Source organism: Coregonus lavaretus (assembly GCF_964263955.1).
Source record: "Coregonus lavaretus genome assembly, chromosome: 2".
NCBI lineage: Eukaryota > Metazoa > Chordata > Actinopteri > Salmoniformes > Salmonidae > Coregonus > Coregonus lavaretus.
In genome coordinates this window covers 7,244,774-7,262,285 of record NC_139989.1, presented here as the reverse complement: position 1 = coordinate 7,262,285, position 17,512 = coordinate 7,244,774, and the positions used below count along the sequence as shown (strand labels likewise).

The 17,512-nt window shown below is 43.3% G+C and overlaps 1 protein-coding gene across 4 annotated transcripts; it reads left to right on the top strand.

Annotated features, from left to right (window-relative positions):
- Nucleotides 1-5,709: 5,709 nt before the first annotated feature.
- wdr48a (WD repeat domain 48a) lies at nt 5,710-17,512 on the top strand. Of its 4 annotated transcripts, none has more exons than XR_014614616.1 (20): nt 5,710-5,789; nt 8,175-8,315; nt 8,705-8,783; nt 9,496-9,578; nt 9,783-9,912; nt 10,340-10,428; nt 10,624-10,725; nt 10,983-11,207; nt 13,176-13,250; nt 13,444-13,546; nt 13,744-13,841; nt 13,939-14,046; nt 14,142-14,238; nt 14,360-14,452; nt 14,577-14,682; nt 14,950-15,037; nt 15,171-15,247; nt 15,442-15,634; nt 15,731-16,025; nt 16,381-17,512. XR_014614616.1 is itself a non-coding variant. In XM_084181844.1 (19 exons), the coding sequence occupies exons 1-19, from the start codon at nt 5,742-5,744 to the stop codon at nt 15,824-15,826; spliced, it is 2,031 nt and encodes a 676-aa protein (XP_084037970.1). In that variant the 5' UTR covers nt 5,718-5,741; the 3' UTR covers nt 15,827-17,512. The 4 variants fall into 4 exon arrangements, 2 of the variants coding, with proteins under 2 accessions (XP_084037970.1, XP_084037969.1); XR_014614617.1 differs by having other exon boundaries at nt 5,716-5,789; nt 8,708-8,783; XM_084181844.1 differs by having other exon boundaries at nt 5,718-5,789; nt 15,731-17,512.

Here is a 17,512-nt window from a genome sequence, read left to right as displayed (position 1 = left end):
GTGTTTTGGGTCATTGTCATGCTGGAATACCCATCCACGACCCATTTTCAATGCCCTGGCTGAGGGAAGGAGGTTCTCACCCAAGATTTGACGGTTCATGGCCCCGTCCATCGTCCCTTTGATGCAGTGAAGTTGTCATGTCCCCTTAGCAGAAAAACACCCCCAAAGCATAATGTTTCCACCTCCATGTTTGACGGTAGGGATGGTGTTCTTGAGGTCATAGGCAGCATTCCTCCTCCTCCAAACACGGCGAGTTGAGTTGATGCCAAAGAGCTCAATTTTGGTCTCATCTGACCACAACACTTTCACCCAGTTCTCCTCTGAATCATTCAGATGTTCATTGGCAAACTTCAGACGGCCCTGTATATGTGCTTTCTTGAGCAGGGGGACCTTGCGGGCGCTGCAGGATTTCAGTCCTTCACGGCGTAGTGTGTTACCAATTGTTTTCTTGGTGACTATGGTCCCAGCTGCCTTGAGATCATTGACAAGATCCTCCTGTGTAGTTCGGGGCTGATTCCTCACCGTTCTCATGATCTTTGCAACTCCACAAGGTGAGATCTTGCATGGAGCCCCAGGCCGAGGAAAATTGACAGTTCTTTTGTGTTTCTTCCATTTGCGAATAATCACACCAACTGTTGTCACCTTCTCACCAAGCTGTTTGGCGATGGTCTTGTAGCCCATTCCAGCCTTGTGTAGGTCTATAATCTTGTCCCTGACATCCTTGGAGAGCTCTTTGGTCTTGGCCATGGTGGAGAGTTTGGAATCCGATTGATTGATTGCTTCTGTGGACAGGTGTCTTTTATACAGGTAACAAGCTGAGATTAGGACCACTCCCTTTAAGAGTGTGCTCCTAATCTCAGCTCGTTACCTGTATAAAAGACACCTGGGAGTCAGAAATCTTTCTCATTGAGAGGGGGTCAAACACTTATTTCCCTCATTAAAATGCAAATCAATATATAACATTTTTGACATGCGTTTTTCTGGATTTTTTTGTTGTTATTCTGTCTCTCACTGTTCAAATAAACCTACCATTAACATTATAGACTGATCATTTCTTTGTCAGTGGGCAAACGTACAAAATCAGCAGGGGATCAAATACTTTTTTCCCTCACTGTAGGTGAGACAACCACATATCACAGTCGTAGTAAGTTAATTTGTTCCTCAATAAAGAAGTTATCAGCAAAGTTAGTGCTAGTAGGAAAAGTGAAGTGGGGGGGGGGGGGGGGGGGGGGGGGAGAGAGATGGGCAGGGACTCTGCTGTCCTAGCATCAGGGGGAAGCTGGTTCCACCATTGGGGTGCCAGGACAGAGAAGAACTTTGACTGGGCTGAGCGGGAGCTGACCTCCCGTAGGGGTGGGACGGCCAATAGACCAGAGGCGGCAGAACGGAGTGCTCGGGTTGGGATATAGGGTTTGAGCATAGCCTGAAGGTAGGGAGGGGCAGTTCCCCTTGCTACTCCGTAGGCAAGCACCATGGTCTTGTAGTGGATGCGAGCTTCGACAGGAAGCCAGTGGAGTGTGCAGAGGATCGGGGTGATATGGGAGAACTTGGGAAGGTTGAACACCAGGTGGGCTGCGGCATTCTGGATAAGTTGCAGGGGTTTGATGGCACAAGCGAGGAGCCCAGCCAACAGAGAGTTGCAGCAGTCCAGACGGGAGATGACAAGTGCCTGGATTAGGACCGGCGCCGCTTCCTGTGTGAAGAAAGGGCGTACTCTACTGATGTTGTAGAGCATGAACCTGTAGGAGCGTGTCACTGCTTTGATGTTTTCAGAGAACGACAGGGTGTTGTCCAGGGTCACGCCAAGGTTCTTTGCACTCTGGGAGGGGGACACTGTGGAGTTGTTGACTGTGATGGAGAGGTCTTTGAGCGGGCAGGCCTTCCCCGGGAGGAAGAACAGCTCTGTCTTGTCGATGTTGAGCTTGAGGTGGTGGACAGACATTTCAAAGAATGTTGTGTGGTGGGTTCTAATACCAAGCAAATAAAACACCACTGTGGATGGTTTCATTATAGAGTACAAAATGCACCACCATTTTGTAGGAAACAGGTGCATTCTCCAGAGTTACATCTGCAACCTTTTATAACACACAAACAATGAATTGAATAGGACCAATACCTTTAAATTCCAATTCACTTACAGTAATAGAGGCACCTCTATAGTCTCGAAAACCCAGACCTTGGAGCCATTGGTACATTGTGGGAGGCAATCCGTCTGGCTAGAGAGACTAGCACCTCTACACTGTTACACTAAATTCATGCTTTATTGTGATAGAAGCAGGGGCGGACTTGAAGAGTAACACAGTCATCTTGCATCACAAAAAAAGTTTTCAAGCTGAATTCCTGGTAATTTTACAGTGACATGTTCCCAGAATGATTTTCCTCTAAACCCACCCATTGATCCAAGGGAGGCTAAACATTAGTCTCTGTCACTAGCAGTATAATCTGCTGAAAAAAACAGCATAGACCAGCCTAAATTTCAAGCTGGTTAGGCCGGCCGACCAGCTGGTCAAGCTGGTGATGCTAGTGACCAGTTTATGCTGGAATGCTGGTGACGCTGGTATGCTGGTGACCAGTTTATGCTGGAATGCTGGTGACGCTGGTATACTGGTGACCAGTTTATGCTGGAATGCTGGTGACGCTGGTATGCTGGTGACCAGTTTATGCTGGAATGCTGGTGATACTGGTATGCTGGTGACCAAGCTGGTCCAGCATGGTAGCTGGTCAAGGTAGTCTGGCAAAACCACGCCCATCATTATCATATTTCCCAGCATGCTCTATTGCAGTTAGATTTTTTTAAAATGATTTGTTTCAATATCTTTTTTGTTTGTTGTATTTTTGCATGTACATTGCTTGATTAATTAATGTTATGCTACACAAAGATAAATAAGATACATTTTTCTAAACTAATCCAATCTGTTAGTTGGACTTATTGCACCTGTAACTGAAATGGTTGTTCCAGTTTAGATGGATTAGGTAGTGTCATTCATTCTTCTTTCTAACCCTGGCAGTCATTCTGAATGCATATTGTGGGTGACTAAAAGTTCACATTTTTGGATATCCCCAGTCTGGCTGGATTCCGATAGGAATTAAACATCACTTTGCAAGCCAGCATAATGTGACTTGCAGGTCTGAGGGGAAAACTAGGCCCTCAAGTACTTTGATGCTGGTTTAACTGGTGACCAGTATACCAGCATATGTTTGTCACCATTGTCCAAAACAGATGCTGGTCACCAGTGTCAAAAACACAGCGAAGGTTGGTCACCAGCAAAAACACAGCAAAGGCTGGTGACCTATGCTGGCCTAGACTGTTTTTGTCAACAGGGTAGGCTACTGAACAGCAGGATACTGAAGCAAGTGCACAGGAAACTCAGAGACAACTAGGGCCAAATATGTCAGACAGGTGGATAAATAACAAAACAATGCACCCTTGACCAGTTGTCAGGGCAAGGGGTGGAGGTAAGTACATTTATGGTCACTAAATTCCCAGTACCCTTTGAGATCTTACAGGGACTGGATAAATAATCCTAGAAAGAAATTCATAGACAGATATCTGTGATAAAATCCAGACAGGACACAGACAATGTAGTCATTTTGTTGAGATTGCAAACCAGGCATGATTCCAGGATAGTTTCATGCCCGAAATGATTCCTTGTTAATCTTTGTGTTTTGATTGTTGTGTGGTGAAAGTGCCCATCTGTCACCACTCAGCTCTGCATCAGACTGCTAAAATTAAAGTTCCGCAAAATAATACTAAAAAAATGTTAGGTAACTTACAATAACACTGTAATTACATTGCTTTTCACCACGCATGTATCTCATGATAATATATGTACACTGAACAAAAATATAAAAGCAATATGCAACAATTTAAAAGATATGGTTAAAGTTCATATAAGGAAATCAGTCAATTGAAATAAACTCATTAGGTCCTAATCTATGGATTTCACATGACTGGGTATACAGATATGTATCTCTTGGTCACAGATACCTTTAAAAAAAAGTAGGGGCATGGATCAGAAAACCAGTCAGTATTTGGTGTGATCACCATTTGCCTCATGCAGTGCAACACATCTCCTTCGCATAAAGTTGATCAGGCTGTTGATTGTGTAATGTTGTCCCACTCCTCTTCAATGGCTGTGTGAAGTTGCTGGATTTTGGCGGGAACTGGAACATGCTGTCGTACACATCGATCCAGAGCATCGCAAATATGCTCAATGGGTGACATGTCTGGTGAGTATGCAGGGACATTTGCAGCTTCCAGGAATTGTGTACAAATCCTTGCATCATGGGGCCGTGAATTATCATGCTGAAACATGAGGCATGACAATGGGCCTCAGGATCTCGTCACGGTAGCTCTGTGTTTGTTGTCCGGATCTTATGCCTGCCCATACCATAACCCCACCACCACCATGTTGACATCAGCAAACCGCTCGCCCACACGACGCCATACCGGGTTTAGTGGGCAAATGCTCACCTTCGATGGCCAATGGCACGCTGGAGAAGTACTGCCATCTGCCCAGTACAGTTGAAACCGGGATTCATCCGTGAAGAGCACACTTCTCCAGCGTGCCATTGGCCATCGAAGGTGAGCATTTGCCCACTAAACCCGGTTACGACCCTGGTGAAGACAAAGAGCACGCAGATGAGCTTCCCTGAGATGGTTTGTGCAGAAATGCATCAGTTGTGCAAACCCACAGTTTCATCAGCTGTCCGGGTGACTGGTCTCAGACGATCCAGCAGGTGATGAAGCAGGATCTATATCTCACTGGTCATCCCCAAAGCCAACACCTCCTTTGGCCGCAATTCCTTCCAGTTCTCTGCTGCCAATGACTGGAACAAATTGCAAAAATCTCTGAAGCTGGAGACACTTATCTCCCTCACTAACTTTAAGCATCAGTTGTCAGAGCACCTTACCGATCACTGCACCTGTACACAGCCCATCTGAAATTAGCCCGCCCAACTACCTCATCCCTATATTGTTATTTATTTTGCTCATTTGTACCCCAGTATCTCTATTTGCACATCATCTCTTGCACATCATTCCAGTGTTAATACTAAATTGTAATTATTTTGCACTATAGCCTATTTTATTGCCTTACCTCCATAACTTGCTAAATTTGCACACTGTATATTATATGTATTTCTGTTGTATTTTTGACTTTGTTTTGTTTTACCCCATATGTAACTCTGTGTTGTTGTTTTTATCGCACTGCTTTGCTTTATCTTGGCCAGGTCGCAGTTGTAAATGAGAACTTGTTCTCAACTGGTTTACCTGGTTAAATAAAGGTGAAATAAAATAAATAAAAAGGATGTGGAGGTCCTGGGCTGGCGTGGTTACACTTGGTCTGCGGTTGTGAGGCCGGTTGGACGTACTGCCAAATTCTCTAAAACGACATTGGAGGCGGCTTATGGTAGAGAAATTACAATTTAATTTAATTTATATTTATATTTATCCCGTCAATAAATCTATCAGATTTATGCAGCAACAGAATGCTCGTTTTTTTTATTATCTCGGACAGTCACCAGTTGAAGTATCCTGGGGTAAGGAATGTTTTTTGGACTTTACATGTTGCGTTTATAGTTTTGTTTAGTGTTAAAAAAAAAATTCTGTACGATAGGGCTGTTATCAATTTTGTAGGCGGAGCCTCGAAGATTGGGCCCGCTTTCCGGAAGTATCCTCCTTTGCGGAAGTATCCTCCTTTGCGCCTTATGGAAGTGACGTCAAGCTGTCAACATGTAAGATGGCGACTCTTCACAGGCAGAATGCTGCTGGGCGGAGAAAAGTCCAGGTAAATGTATCTATATTGTCATGCAGATTAAGGATTTTTCAAGTTGCATTCATGGCTGCGGAAATGTATCCTTTGCCTGCTTATCCATGGATGTCTTTAAACCCTCAACGTGTGGCGGGCAAGTGCAGCCGGTCACTCCCAGGCTCTGGCATCGCCAGAGAGAGAGCTAACGTTAGCTAGCTTAGCTTGCAGCTACTCAAAAGATTCTGCGGCCCGCTGCAAATTACTCAGTTCGGTTGACCGAGACTGTGTCTCGTGTTTAATGGGTTGTCAAGATATTTGTATGTGAAAGTGGGATTATAGGGTGTTATTGCGGCTAGAGATGGAAGAATTCCCCCCGCGCCCACTCTCACGTTACGAGATAGAAAATCACGTCCTTCTGTTAGCTAGCTAGCTTGGCTATCTAGTATGCAACCAGTTGGAAGGTGCAATTATCTTTGTCTGATTACAATTTTATAGGCTTGATCTTATTTTGCCCGACGTCATCAAACTGTAGTCACACATATGCAATACTAATGATGGCATGCAGTGTGTTCAGTGCTGCATTACAGTAGATGGTCAACAAGTGTCCTTGTCCCCTGTTGATGCAATATAATGTTTGTATGTAGATATCTGCAAATTTGTATTCTGCACCTGGAAAACCATTAGCATCGAATTTAACCAGATATGCATTGCAGAGCCACTCAATTAGCATATAGTGCAATAAAAAACAATTACACTGTCTGTCAGCAGGCTATGGTCTCCCAGAACATACATTTAGGCTGTGTTTAATAGGACGGCTATTATTTACACAACTCTCGAAAACTTTAGGCGGCATTGTGCCTTCTCCCTGCAGTTCTCAGCCATAGAGAGAAATGGTAATGGTCGTTTTTTTGTAGGCACTAACTCCGCCATGGTTCATTGGACAAAGCCTATGGGAAAAATGAATGGCGTTTTTGGATAAATGCCGAAAATAAGGTCTGTGGTAAACACATGCTTAGGAGATTTTATACGTTTTGTTCTATGAGATAATCTTCATCAGCTAACGTCACTTTTTCTAAGCACAAAGCACATAAAGGCTTCATAGCTCATAAAGGTCATGTTAACTGACTGCTATTATTAAATAGAACAAAACGTATAAAATCTCCTAAGCCTGTGTTAACCTCAGACCTTATTTTCCGCGTTTTATTCCGAAACCCAATTTTTCCCATAGGGATGGGTGAACGAACCAGAGGTAACTAATTTCCGGGTTTTAGGACTACAAGCTGGTGAGCTCTATTAGCTTTGCCCATGACTGCCTCATGTGAACTAAAATCCCAACGCTGTGTTTTAATGTTTAGAAACGTCAATGATCATCACTTGCGATACGGCTTTCGAAACATATGGCCCTTATTTTTCATCAGCGAGAAAGAATCCTTCAAATAAAAAAGATACACTTACTGTAGCAGTTACAGATCCATACAGCTATGAGTGCCTCCATCCGACGAAACTACACTTCTGCTACACTTCCCGAGTTACGCTTTACACACTGGTGTTCGGAGCATGCTAGATAGCTAATTATAAACTGGGTGGTTCAAGCCCTGAATGCTGATGTGCTGACAGCGTGGTATATCAGACCGTATACCACGGGTATGACAAAACATGTATTTTTACTGCTCTAATTACGTTGGTAACCAGTTTTATAATAGCAATAAGGCACCTCGGGGGTTGTGGTATATGGCCAATATACCACGGCTAAGGGCTGTATCCAGGCACTCTGATTTGCGTCGTGCCAGAGAACAGCCCTTAGCCGTGGTATATTGACCATATACCACACCCGCTCGGGCCTTATTGCTTAATTAGCACAGGTGGTCGCCTCGACTTCTGTCTGTTTTCTGTAAACAAGCGCTGTAACACGGAGATATGGCTGTGTGGGAACACTAAACCTATCAAGGTGTGTATCAATTTAACTATTTTTGTATTATTATTTCTCGCAGATATGAAAGATAAGGTCGTTATGCTTCCAATACCGTACCGCAAGCGACGCGTGTTAATGTTCAGATTGAGTGTTGGAGTTGTTAACAAAACTCCCTCCTACAGAAGACACCTTCGTCCAATTACTCTTATGTGTAATGGAACTGAGAGTCATGATCAAGGGCTAGTATTTACAGGACTCACCTGACACTCCTGCTGTAGCATCATTAGTTTACACAAGTACCATTTCAACATATATCCTTGACCAATATACATTACCGGTGTTTACAAGCCATTTATGACACTTGAAAGGTTTCAGCTACAGTGCCAACACCAGTGCCTCTATGTTATTATAGGACATGTCAATGTCAAGGATTCACCAGAAACAACGCCAATCTATCTTCATTTTATTGTAATACGGTTCAAATTGCACTCATCCAATTCTCTCTGCAGGTATCCTATGTGATTAGGGATGAGGTGGAGAAGTATAACCGCAATGGGGTGAACGCTCTGCAGCTCGACCCGGCCTTGAACCGCCTCTTCACGGCTGGCCGAGACTCCATCATTAGGATATGGAGCGTCAACCAGCACAAGGTAACCTGTCCGTCACCTACACACTCCACCTGGCAGAATGCCATAATATCATCATGACCCCTTTCCCTCAAGGTCACACTGTTGATGGCTCTAGCGCTCGTCTTTTCTTGATTCCTGACATCCTATCGTCTCCTTCTCAACTGTATTGGAGGAGAAGGTCCCTCCCCTGTTTCGAGAAGGAGGCAAGAGAGAGGATGTTAAGGGTGTTGAGGAAAGAATTATTGAGAAAGAGCTGATATTGTAGATGCATAGATGTACAGACCAATGCCTATGGTCAATGTTCAAATGAAAAGATCCAGACGTATTTGTTGTGCTGTTATTGTAATTGATTGTCATAGAATACTTGCATAAACCCACTGATATTGCAGCGTATGCCCACTTTATTGCAGCAGGACCCATACATTGCGTCGATGGAACACCACACAGATTGGGTCAATGACATTGTCCTCTGTTGCAATGGGAAGACATGTGAGTCAGTGTAATGTATTAATCCAGAGCTGAAAGGGTTAAACTGTCCGACAACAGTGTGGAACAGTGCCCTACACCTCAGAATGGAAAGCATACATTTTTATTAAATAATTATCACAGAAAAGCAATCAGATTTTATGACATTTCCATCACGTGCAAATTGGCAAAACCCTGTTTATGGATATTTGCTCCTATATATTTTTGTATGTTTTGCAGTCTGTCAAGTAACTGTCCAGGGAAAATCGCACTTTTAAAAGTTCATATTCTGTTAACTCATACCCAAATAATGTTGTTGACTCATCCTATACTCATATTTGTGGCCAAAGCATAAATTGGAGAAAAAACTCTTAAAAAATCCCCACCTCAAACTTGTACCTCAAACAGACCATTTCAAAAATACTTTATATTTTGTAATCCTCCTGAGCTGGCCAATCAGCGGTCTACTCGCATGAATATTATTAATGAACGGTATGCAGTATGCCCACACCATTCCAACACAGAAAAGCTGCTTTTTAACATTTAAAAAAATGTGGAAGGAAAACTATTTCACTCATAGTGTAATTAATTATAGGTAATATTTCATAGAAATCTGGAAACACTGGACAGTTACTTTAAGCCTGCAAGCCATTTGGTATAAATAGTTGTTGTTTTTTACTTTGAAAATGTATATTTTTAATGGCATATTGTCTGTTCCATATACTCTGTATTCCAGTGATATCTGCTTCCTCAGACACCACAGTGAAAGTCTGGAATGCGCATAAGGGATTCTGCATGTCCACATTGCGAACACATAAGGTATGTAATAGCATACTGTGTACTGAGCTCTAAAATCATCACAAAGACCAAACTTAAGATATGTACGCATAACGTTACTGCTACATTAGAGTTAACATGCACATCTCAAGGTATAGGCTGAAACACAATCAGAACCCAAATCTTACTCAAAAGCATGGACTTGGCATCAGATTTATGTGACCCCCTATGGTTTTGTCTGTACAGGACTATGTCAAAGCCTTAGCCTATGCCAAGGACAAGGAACTGGTGGCCTCAGCAGGGCTGGACAGACAGATCTTTCTATGGGACGTCAACACACTAACGGCACTGACCGCCTCCAATAATACTGTCACCAGTAAGTATGCGTTCTCATCTGGGTCCTGTTCAGACATTAGGCACCGAACTGAAGAAAAGGAACTGAAACAGGGAGGGACTATCTGGAAAGATAATTTTCTTTTCCTGTTGCGTAAAGTATTTTCCATTGCATGCCCTAATGAACATGGCCCTGCTATATCATGTCACAGGCACATCCCGGACTGAGTATCGTAAATGTTTACTGCACTACTTGGAATGAAAACATGAGATAGATGTGTATCTGGAGAACCATCATTGAAGACAATGTTCTTGTTTCTGTAGTACACATCAATTTGAAGGATGGACATGGATATCTTAAATATGTAAAATACACTGTGTCTCAGTGGGACTTTCCTGGTTGCTGACCAGTAGACTGTTGAGACAGACCTGAGTGTTGTGGTGACTATGCTGTTGTTGTCGTCTCCCAGCCTCCTCACTGAGTGGGAACAAAGACTCTATCTACAGTCTGGCTATGAATCAGATGGGCACCGTCATTGTGTCAGGGTCCACTGAAAAGGTGGGTTTTTTAAATCACATTTTTATTGATATATTCTTAATGTTTCTAGTGGTGTGATGAGATTGGTATAATACTTCCAGCTAACTGAACCTGAGTTACTTCACCTCCATTTTCTAAAGTAAGATGTGTGTAAGAACAAAAAGCTAAACCTGTGTTTTCATATACCTCATAGAGAGTGAATGTGTCCTGTTACAGGTGCTGAGAGTTTGGGATCCTCGAACCTGTGCCAAGCTGATGAAGTTAAAAGGTCACACAGACAACGTCAAATCATTACTGCTAAACAGGGATGGCACTCAGGTATGGATGGCCCTTAGAAATCTCATCTCATTCCTCACCCTTAAAAATGTCAGCCGCAATGTCTCTCTTGTTTAAGCCTCATATTTCATAGGAGGGAGAGGAATTTTTCAGTCATTTCTGGAATCAGCAGGAAATAAGCTGCGAGGGAAGTCTCCAACCTGGAATTTTTCAACTTGGATTTCGAACAACCCGGACATTTTTGGGAAAGCTTTGAAAATGTTTTATTCCTAATGTTACATCTTGCTTTTTCCCACCAGTGTCTCTCGGGCAGCTCAGACGGGACCATCCGTCTGTGGTCGCTGGGGCAGCAGCGGTGCATCGCTACCTACCGGGTGCACGATGAGGGCGTGTGGGCCCTGCAGGTCAACGAAGCCTTCACGCATGTCTACTCCGGCGGACGCGACCGCAAGATCTACTGCACCGACCTGAGGAATCCAGACCTCCGCGTTCTCATCTGCGAGGAGAAGGCCCCCGTCCTCAAGGTGAGAGGGGTGGGGTTACTGCGATATGCCGAGCAGACGGCATGCTGGGGAACGTAGTTGAAAACGTTGTAACTTGTAGATATTAGGCCTAGATGTTTATTGGATTTACAGTGGGGAGAACAAGTATTTGATACACTGCCAATTTTGCAGGTTTTCCTATTTACAAAGCATGTAGAGGTCTGTAATTTTTATCATAGGTACACTTCAACTGTGAGAGACTGAATCTAAAACAAAATTCCAGAAAATCACATTGTATGATTTTTAAGTAATTAATTTGCATTTTATTGCATGACATAAGTATTTGATCACCTACCAACCAGTAAGAATTCCGGCTCTCACAGACCTGTTAGTTTTTCTTTAAGAAGCCCTCCTGTTCTCCACTCATTACCTGTATTAACTGCACCTGTTTGAACTCGTTACCTGTATAAAAGACACCTGTCCACACACTCAATCAAACAGACTCCAACCTCTCCACAATGGCCAAGACCAGAGAGCCGTGTAAGGACATCAGGGATAAAATAGTAGACCTGTACAAGGCTGGGATGGGCTACAGGACAATAGGCAAGCAGCTTGGCGCAATTATTAGAAAATGGAAGAAGTTCAAGATGACGGTCAATCACCCTCGGTCTCGGGCTCCATGCAAGATCTCACCTCGTGGGGCATCAATGATCATGAGGAGGGTGAGGGATCAGCCCAGAACTACACGGCAGGACCTGGTCAATGACCTGAAGAGAGCTGGGACCACAGTCTCAAAGAAAACCATTAGTAACACACTTGCCGTCATGGATTCAAATCCTGCAGTGCACGCAAGGTCCCCCTGCTCAAGCCAGCGCATGTCCAGGCCCGTCTGAAGTTTGCCAATGACCATCTGGATGATCCAGAGGAGGAATGGGAGAAGGTCATGTGGTCTGATGAGACAAAAATAGAGCTTTTTGGTCTAAACTCCACTCGCCGTGTTTGGAGGAAGAAGAAGGATGAGTACAACCCCAACAACACCATCCCAACCGTGAAGCATGGAGGTGGAAACATCTTTCTTTTGGGGATGCTTTTCTGCAAAGGGGCAGGACGACTGCACTGTATTGAGGGGAGGATGGGTGGGGCCATGTATCGCGAGATCTTGGCCAACAACCTCCTTCCCTCAGTAAGAGCATTGAAGATGGGTTGTGGCTGGGTCTTCCAGCATGACAACGACCCGAAACACACAGCCAGGGCAACTAAGGAGTGGCTTCGTAAGAAGCATCTCAAGGTCCTGGAGTGGCCTAGCCAGTCTCCAGACCTGAACCCAATAGAACATATTTGGAGGGAGCTGAAAGTCCGTATTGCCCAGCGACAGCCCCGAAACCTGAAGGATCTGGAGAAGGTCTGTATGGAGGAGTGGGCCAAAATCCCTGCTGCAGTGTGTGCAAACCTGGTCAAGACCTACAGGAAACGTATGATCTCTGTAATTGCAAACAAAGGTTTCTGTACCAAATATTAAGTTCTGCTTTTCTGATGTATCAAATACTTATGTCATGCAATAAAATTCAAATGAATTACTTAAAAATCATACAATGTGATTTTCTGGATTTTTGTTTTAGATTCCGTCTCTCACAGTTGAAGTGTACCTATGATAAAAATTACAGACCTCTACATGCTTTGTAAGTAGGAAAACCTGCAAATTCGGCAGTGTATCAAATACTTGTTCTCCCCACTGTAAGTATTTTGTAACATTAACTTAAATGTTTTTTTAAGACTGTTGTATATATGAAAGTAGGCTAGTATAATGATTAGTAGAGTCAGGATCGCATTAATGAGAAATCTTAAAGATAATCAGCAAGTAATATCAAGGTGAAGTGATCCTAAAGTGTTTCTATCAACAACAAATCTGCCCATCACAGTTCTCCTGTCTGAATGACCTCTTGTCCTGTCTGAATGACCTCTTGTCCTATCTGAATGACCCTATCTGTTGTCTGTGTCTCCCTGGTTCAGATGGAGCTGGACCGCTCGGCAGACCCCCCCACGGCCCTCTGGGTCTCCACCACCAAGTCCACCGTCAACAAATGGGTAAGCAGCATAGCTGAAGTAGAACAACAGGGGTTTTATATGAGTAATGGATATGTTAATATTAAGTAGACATAGAATTACACTGTAGATAATATAACAGAAAAAACAGGATTCAGTGAGGCCTGTGTGTTTCTGTATACTTTTAATGCAATGTTCACTCCCTGATTATGTTTCCCGTCATGACTCATTGCAGTCTCTGAAGGGCATTCATAATTTCCGAGCATCTGGCGATTACGACAACGACTGCACTGCTCCCCTGACGCCTCTCTGTACACAACCCGAGCAGGTCGTTACAGGTAAAAACACCACACACACTCTTCTTATTTTTGTATGATCAATTAATCATTAAATATGATTGATTGAATTCTTGTTTTTTATTGAATATATCTTCATACATTTCCCAATAAACTGCGTTGCAAATACAGAAGGTGTTTAAAATAGAATAGATATGTTCTAGGCCTAAATGAGTGTTCTGTGTATTTCTGTCCACTAGGCGGAGCCAGCATTATCCAGTGCCACATTCTGAACGACAAGAGACACATACTAACCAAAGACACCAACAACAATGTTGCATACTGGGATGTTTTAAAGGTGTGTGCCCTTTGCTCTCTCTTCTATCTATCATTTATCTTCCATCTCTCCATTGTTTGTCAAATTGTTTGATTGAATACCTCTTGTCCCCATCCAGGCGTGTAAAGGGGAAGACCTGGGAAAGATGGAGTTTGACGAAGAGATTAAAAAGAGGTTTAAAATGGTGTATGTGCCAAACTGGTTCTCAGTGGATCTTAAAACTGGGGTAAGATGATCCTGCCCAGTTTTACATTGTAAGCTTTGGACAGTCGGTAGAACAGTGATTTGTCCTCATTCTAATACACATATTCTGTTGGGTAGATGTTGACCATCACCCTGGATGAGAGCGACTGCTTTGCTGCGTGGGTGTCAGCCAAGGATGCAGGCTTCTCCAGTCCTGATGGGTCTGACCCGAAGTGTGAGTGCTTTTTTTTTTTTTTTTTTTTACTGCCCTGTAAGATAGGGTTGACTTTAATTTTTACCCAGACAGTGTTACCATACATGCAGTATCGTTCCTACAGAGTTCTGTTCTCTTCTAGTGAACCTTGGTGGACTGCTGCTGCAGGCCTTACTGGAGTATTGGCCCCGGACCCACATCAACCCCATGGACGAAGAAACAGAGATGAACCACAGTGAGCTGCTATACCCACATACATTATAATGCGGATGTTATTAAGTTGAATGAAATCTATCAGTGATGTTCTGATGGTGTGTGTGTGTGTGTGTGTGTGTGTGTGTGTGTGTGTGTGTCTACAGTGAATGGGGAGCATGAGAGCAGGATACAGAAAGGGAACGGCTACTTCCTGGTTCCCCCTCACACGCCAGTCATCTTTGGAGAGACAGGGGGAAGGACCTTGTTCAGGTAGAATACACAATCCTATCTCTATGTATCACAGTGTAGCATTGCTTAGAGTACATGAAATGTGACCAGCTGCTATTGAAGTCTGTGCTAAGACGCCGTGTCATAGTCGGTCATGTGTTGAAATAGTATTTGTTTTCGTTCAAATACTTAAGCTGCACTCGATTGAGCTTTCCCGGTGCAATGGAACCAATGGAATAGTACTAAAAGTGCAAACCCCACCCACCTGGCCCTCCCGGCAGGCTTAATCAAGACTCTCTCTCTCTCCAGGTTGTTGTGTCGAGACTCAGGTGGTGAGACTGAGTCCATGTTGCTTAACGAGACCGTGCCACAGTGGGTCATCGACATCACCGTGGATGTGAGCTCTCGTCCTTTAATTTAATGATAAATATACATATCTTTCGACAGTAATGTATTATAGCTAATTGTATAGTGTTTATACACTATGATTCTCATGTATGATTTTCAGCTTTTTCTTCCCTGTCTTTTAGAAAAACATGCCCAAATTCAACAAAATCCCGTTCTACCTCCAGCCTCATTCTTCCTCTGGTGCAAAAACCTTAAAGAAGTAAGTGAAACACTAAAGCCACTTATAACGATTGAACCAGTTTCTCTCTTCCTATTAGTGTTGCATGTTCATTCTTCCCTGCAAACCACATTTTGCTAAAGGGATCATTCATTTCATTCATTTGGAACTATTTCGCTCGCCGTTCAATGTTCCAAGCTTGCGGTTATATTCCAACGTTGTGGTTCTTCCAATAGGGACCGCCTGTCGGCCAGTGACATGCTCCAGGTGAGGAAGGTGATGGAGCATGTATACGAGAAGATCATCAACCTGGACAACGAGTCTCAGACGGGGACCTCGGGGAACAACGAGAAGCCCAGCGAGCAGAAGGAGGAGGAGGACGTGGCCGTGCTGGCCGAGGAGAAGATTGAGCTGCTCTGTCAGGACCAGGTACTGTACGCTTATACGGTACGGTCCCCATGTTTTGCCTTTGTGTTACGTCTTGTATTAATATATGTTCCCACGATCGCTTTTCGTTGTCTGTAGGTATTGGATCCCAACATGGACCTGCGGACGGTCAAGCATTTTATCTGGAAGAGCGGCGGAGACCTAACCCTTCACTACCGGCAGAAGTCCACGTGAGGTCGGCGGTGTCGGCGATGAAGGCTCATCTTCTGCTAGCCTGCCCTCCTCTTCCTCCTCCTTTCTTCTTCCTCTGGCACCAAACCTGGACCATTCAACTCATCCCACCAGATCCATGTGTTAGTAACACAAACCTGTGCTCAACGACTCCTTATAAGATCTTATAAGAGGTCACAACACCTTAACAACCCCTCAAAAGGTCCGTAGCCTGAGCATCACACAAAGTCACCATTCTACACCCAGCCATGTAGAGAGGCATGAGAACGCAAGGAGAAAGACGAGAAAATATTGTTGCTGTGTACTGTGAATGGACTGAGGACAATTCCAGGGAATTTTAAAGTTTTTGTCATTTAGGTTAATTTTTATTCCATTTCTTTGCCTCCTTTAGTTTATTTTTGTAAGAAAGATGTTTTATTACCATGTCTATCTTCAGAGAGAGAAGGCGTGCCCGTCCATCTTGAGAACGTCGCTATGCTTGGGGGTTCACTTTGTGACGTGATTGGTAGACTGCACACATTAAATTATTTTATTTTTTCTCCCCCTATACATTCCAGGAACGCGCTTGGTTTCCAACCACCTATCACTACCCTTCATCCCCATCCATTTTTAGGAAACGGTTCATTGTGGAAGATTTTCTGGATTGTCAGGCGACCATTCAAACCAATCAAGGACTTGACAGAATGTAAAGACATGACTCTATAGTATGCATGTGTGATATCCCTCAGTTTGGTAACTGACTGATGTATTGAAGGCTGCTGGGTGAAGTTTTTCTCTCGCCAAATGGACACATACAAGGACACATTCCCCAACCTGTATCTCTTTAGCTAACGAACGCTGATATTAAATTACTGACCCAATCTTTCTTTTTGTAAATAGACTGTAATTATTTTGTAGGCAACTTTGGCACAAGTTGTACGCCTCATCAGGAACATTTTATTTCTTTTTTTTTGCAAACCCTAGGTTATTTTCAAAAGGGTGCTTTCTCATGTTAAAAAGAGAGGAAAGACAAATCAAGTGTGAAGAAGCAACAGATATGTACGATTTTAAAGGATCTCACCCACGGAATCAGGATGTTTATAGGCTACTGTACTGTATTTGAGAGGAAAGCTAAATTGTTGTCATAGTCCCGTGTAGCTCAGTTGGTAGAGCATGGCGTTTGCAACGCCAGGGTTGTGGGTTTGATTCCCACGGGGGGCCAGTATGAAAAAAAATGTATGCACTCACTAACTGTAAGTCGCTCTGGATAAGCGTGTCTGCTAAATGACTAAAATGTAAAAAAATTACATTACCCATTACAGCCTGCAGCTAAATCTTCTTCAGATACAATGACGAAAGTCTAGGGGGAGATATTCTTGAGGGAATCACAAAACATTTAAAATTTATTTATGCAAACAAAATGAAGACTGTGCTCTACAACTCTAAATGGAACACTCCAACAATGTGAATTACACAGTGCTATAGCAAATGTATTATAATAAATCATTTATTTGGTTTTAGTCGAAAGATAAGCTTTGTCTGGTTGTTGAAAAGCTCTACATGAAAATAGCTACTACAGAATTATGTTTCCATATCCACAACCCATGTGCTCCCACGTGTTGATGTAATTAAATGTAGTATATTTTGGGTAAATAAGTGCTTAATAAATTAACCAACATGACAATGAGAATAAAATGCTTTTGAGTTTCA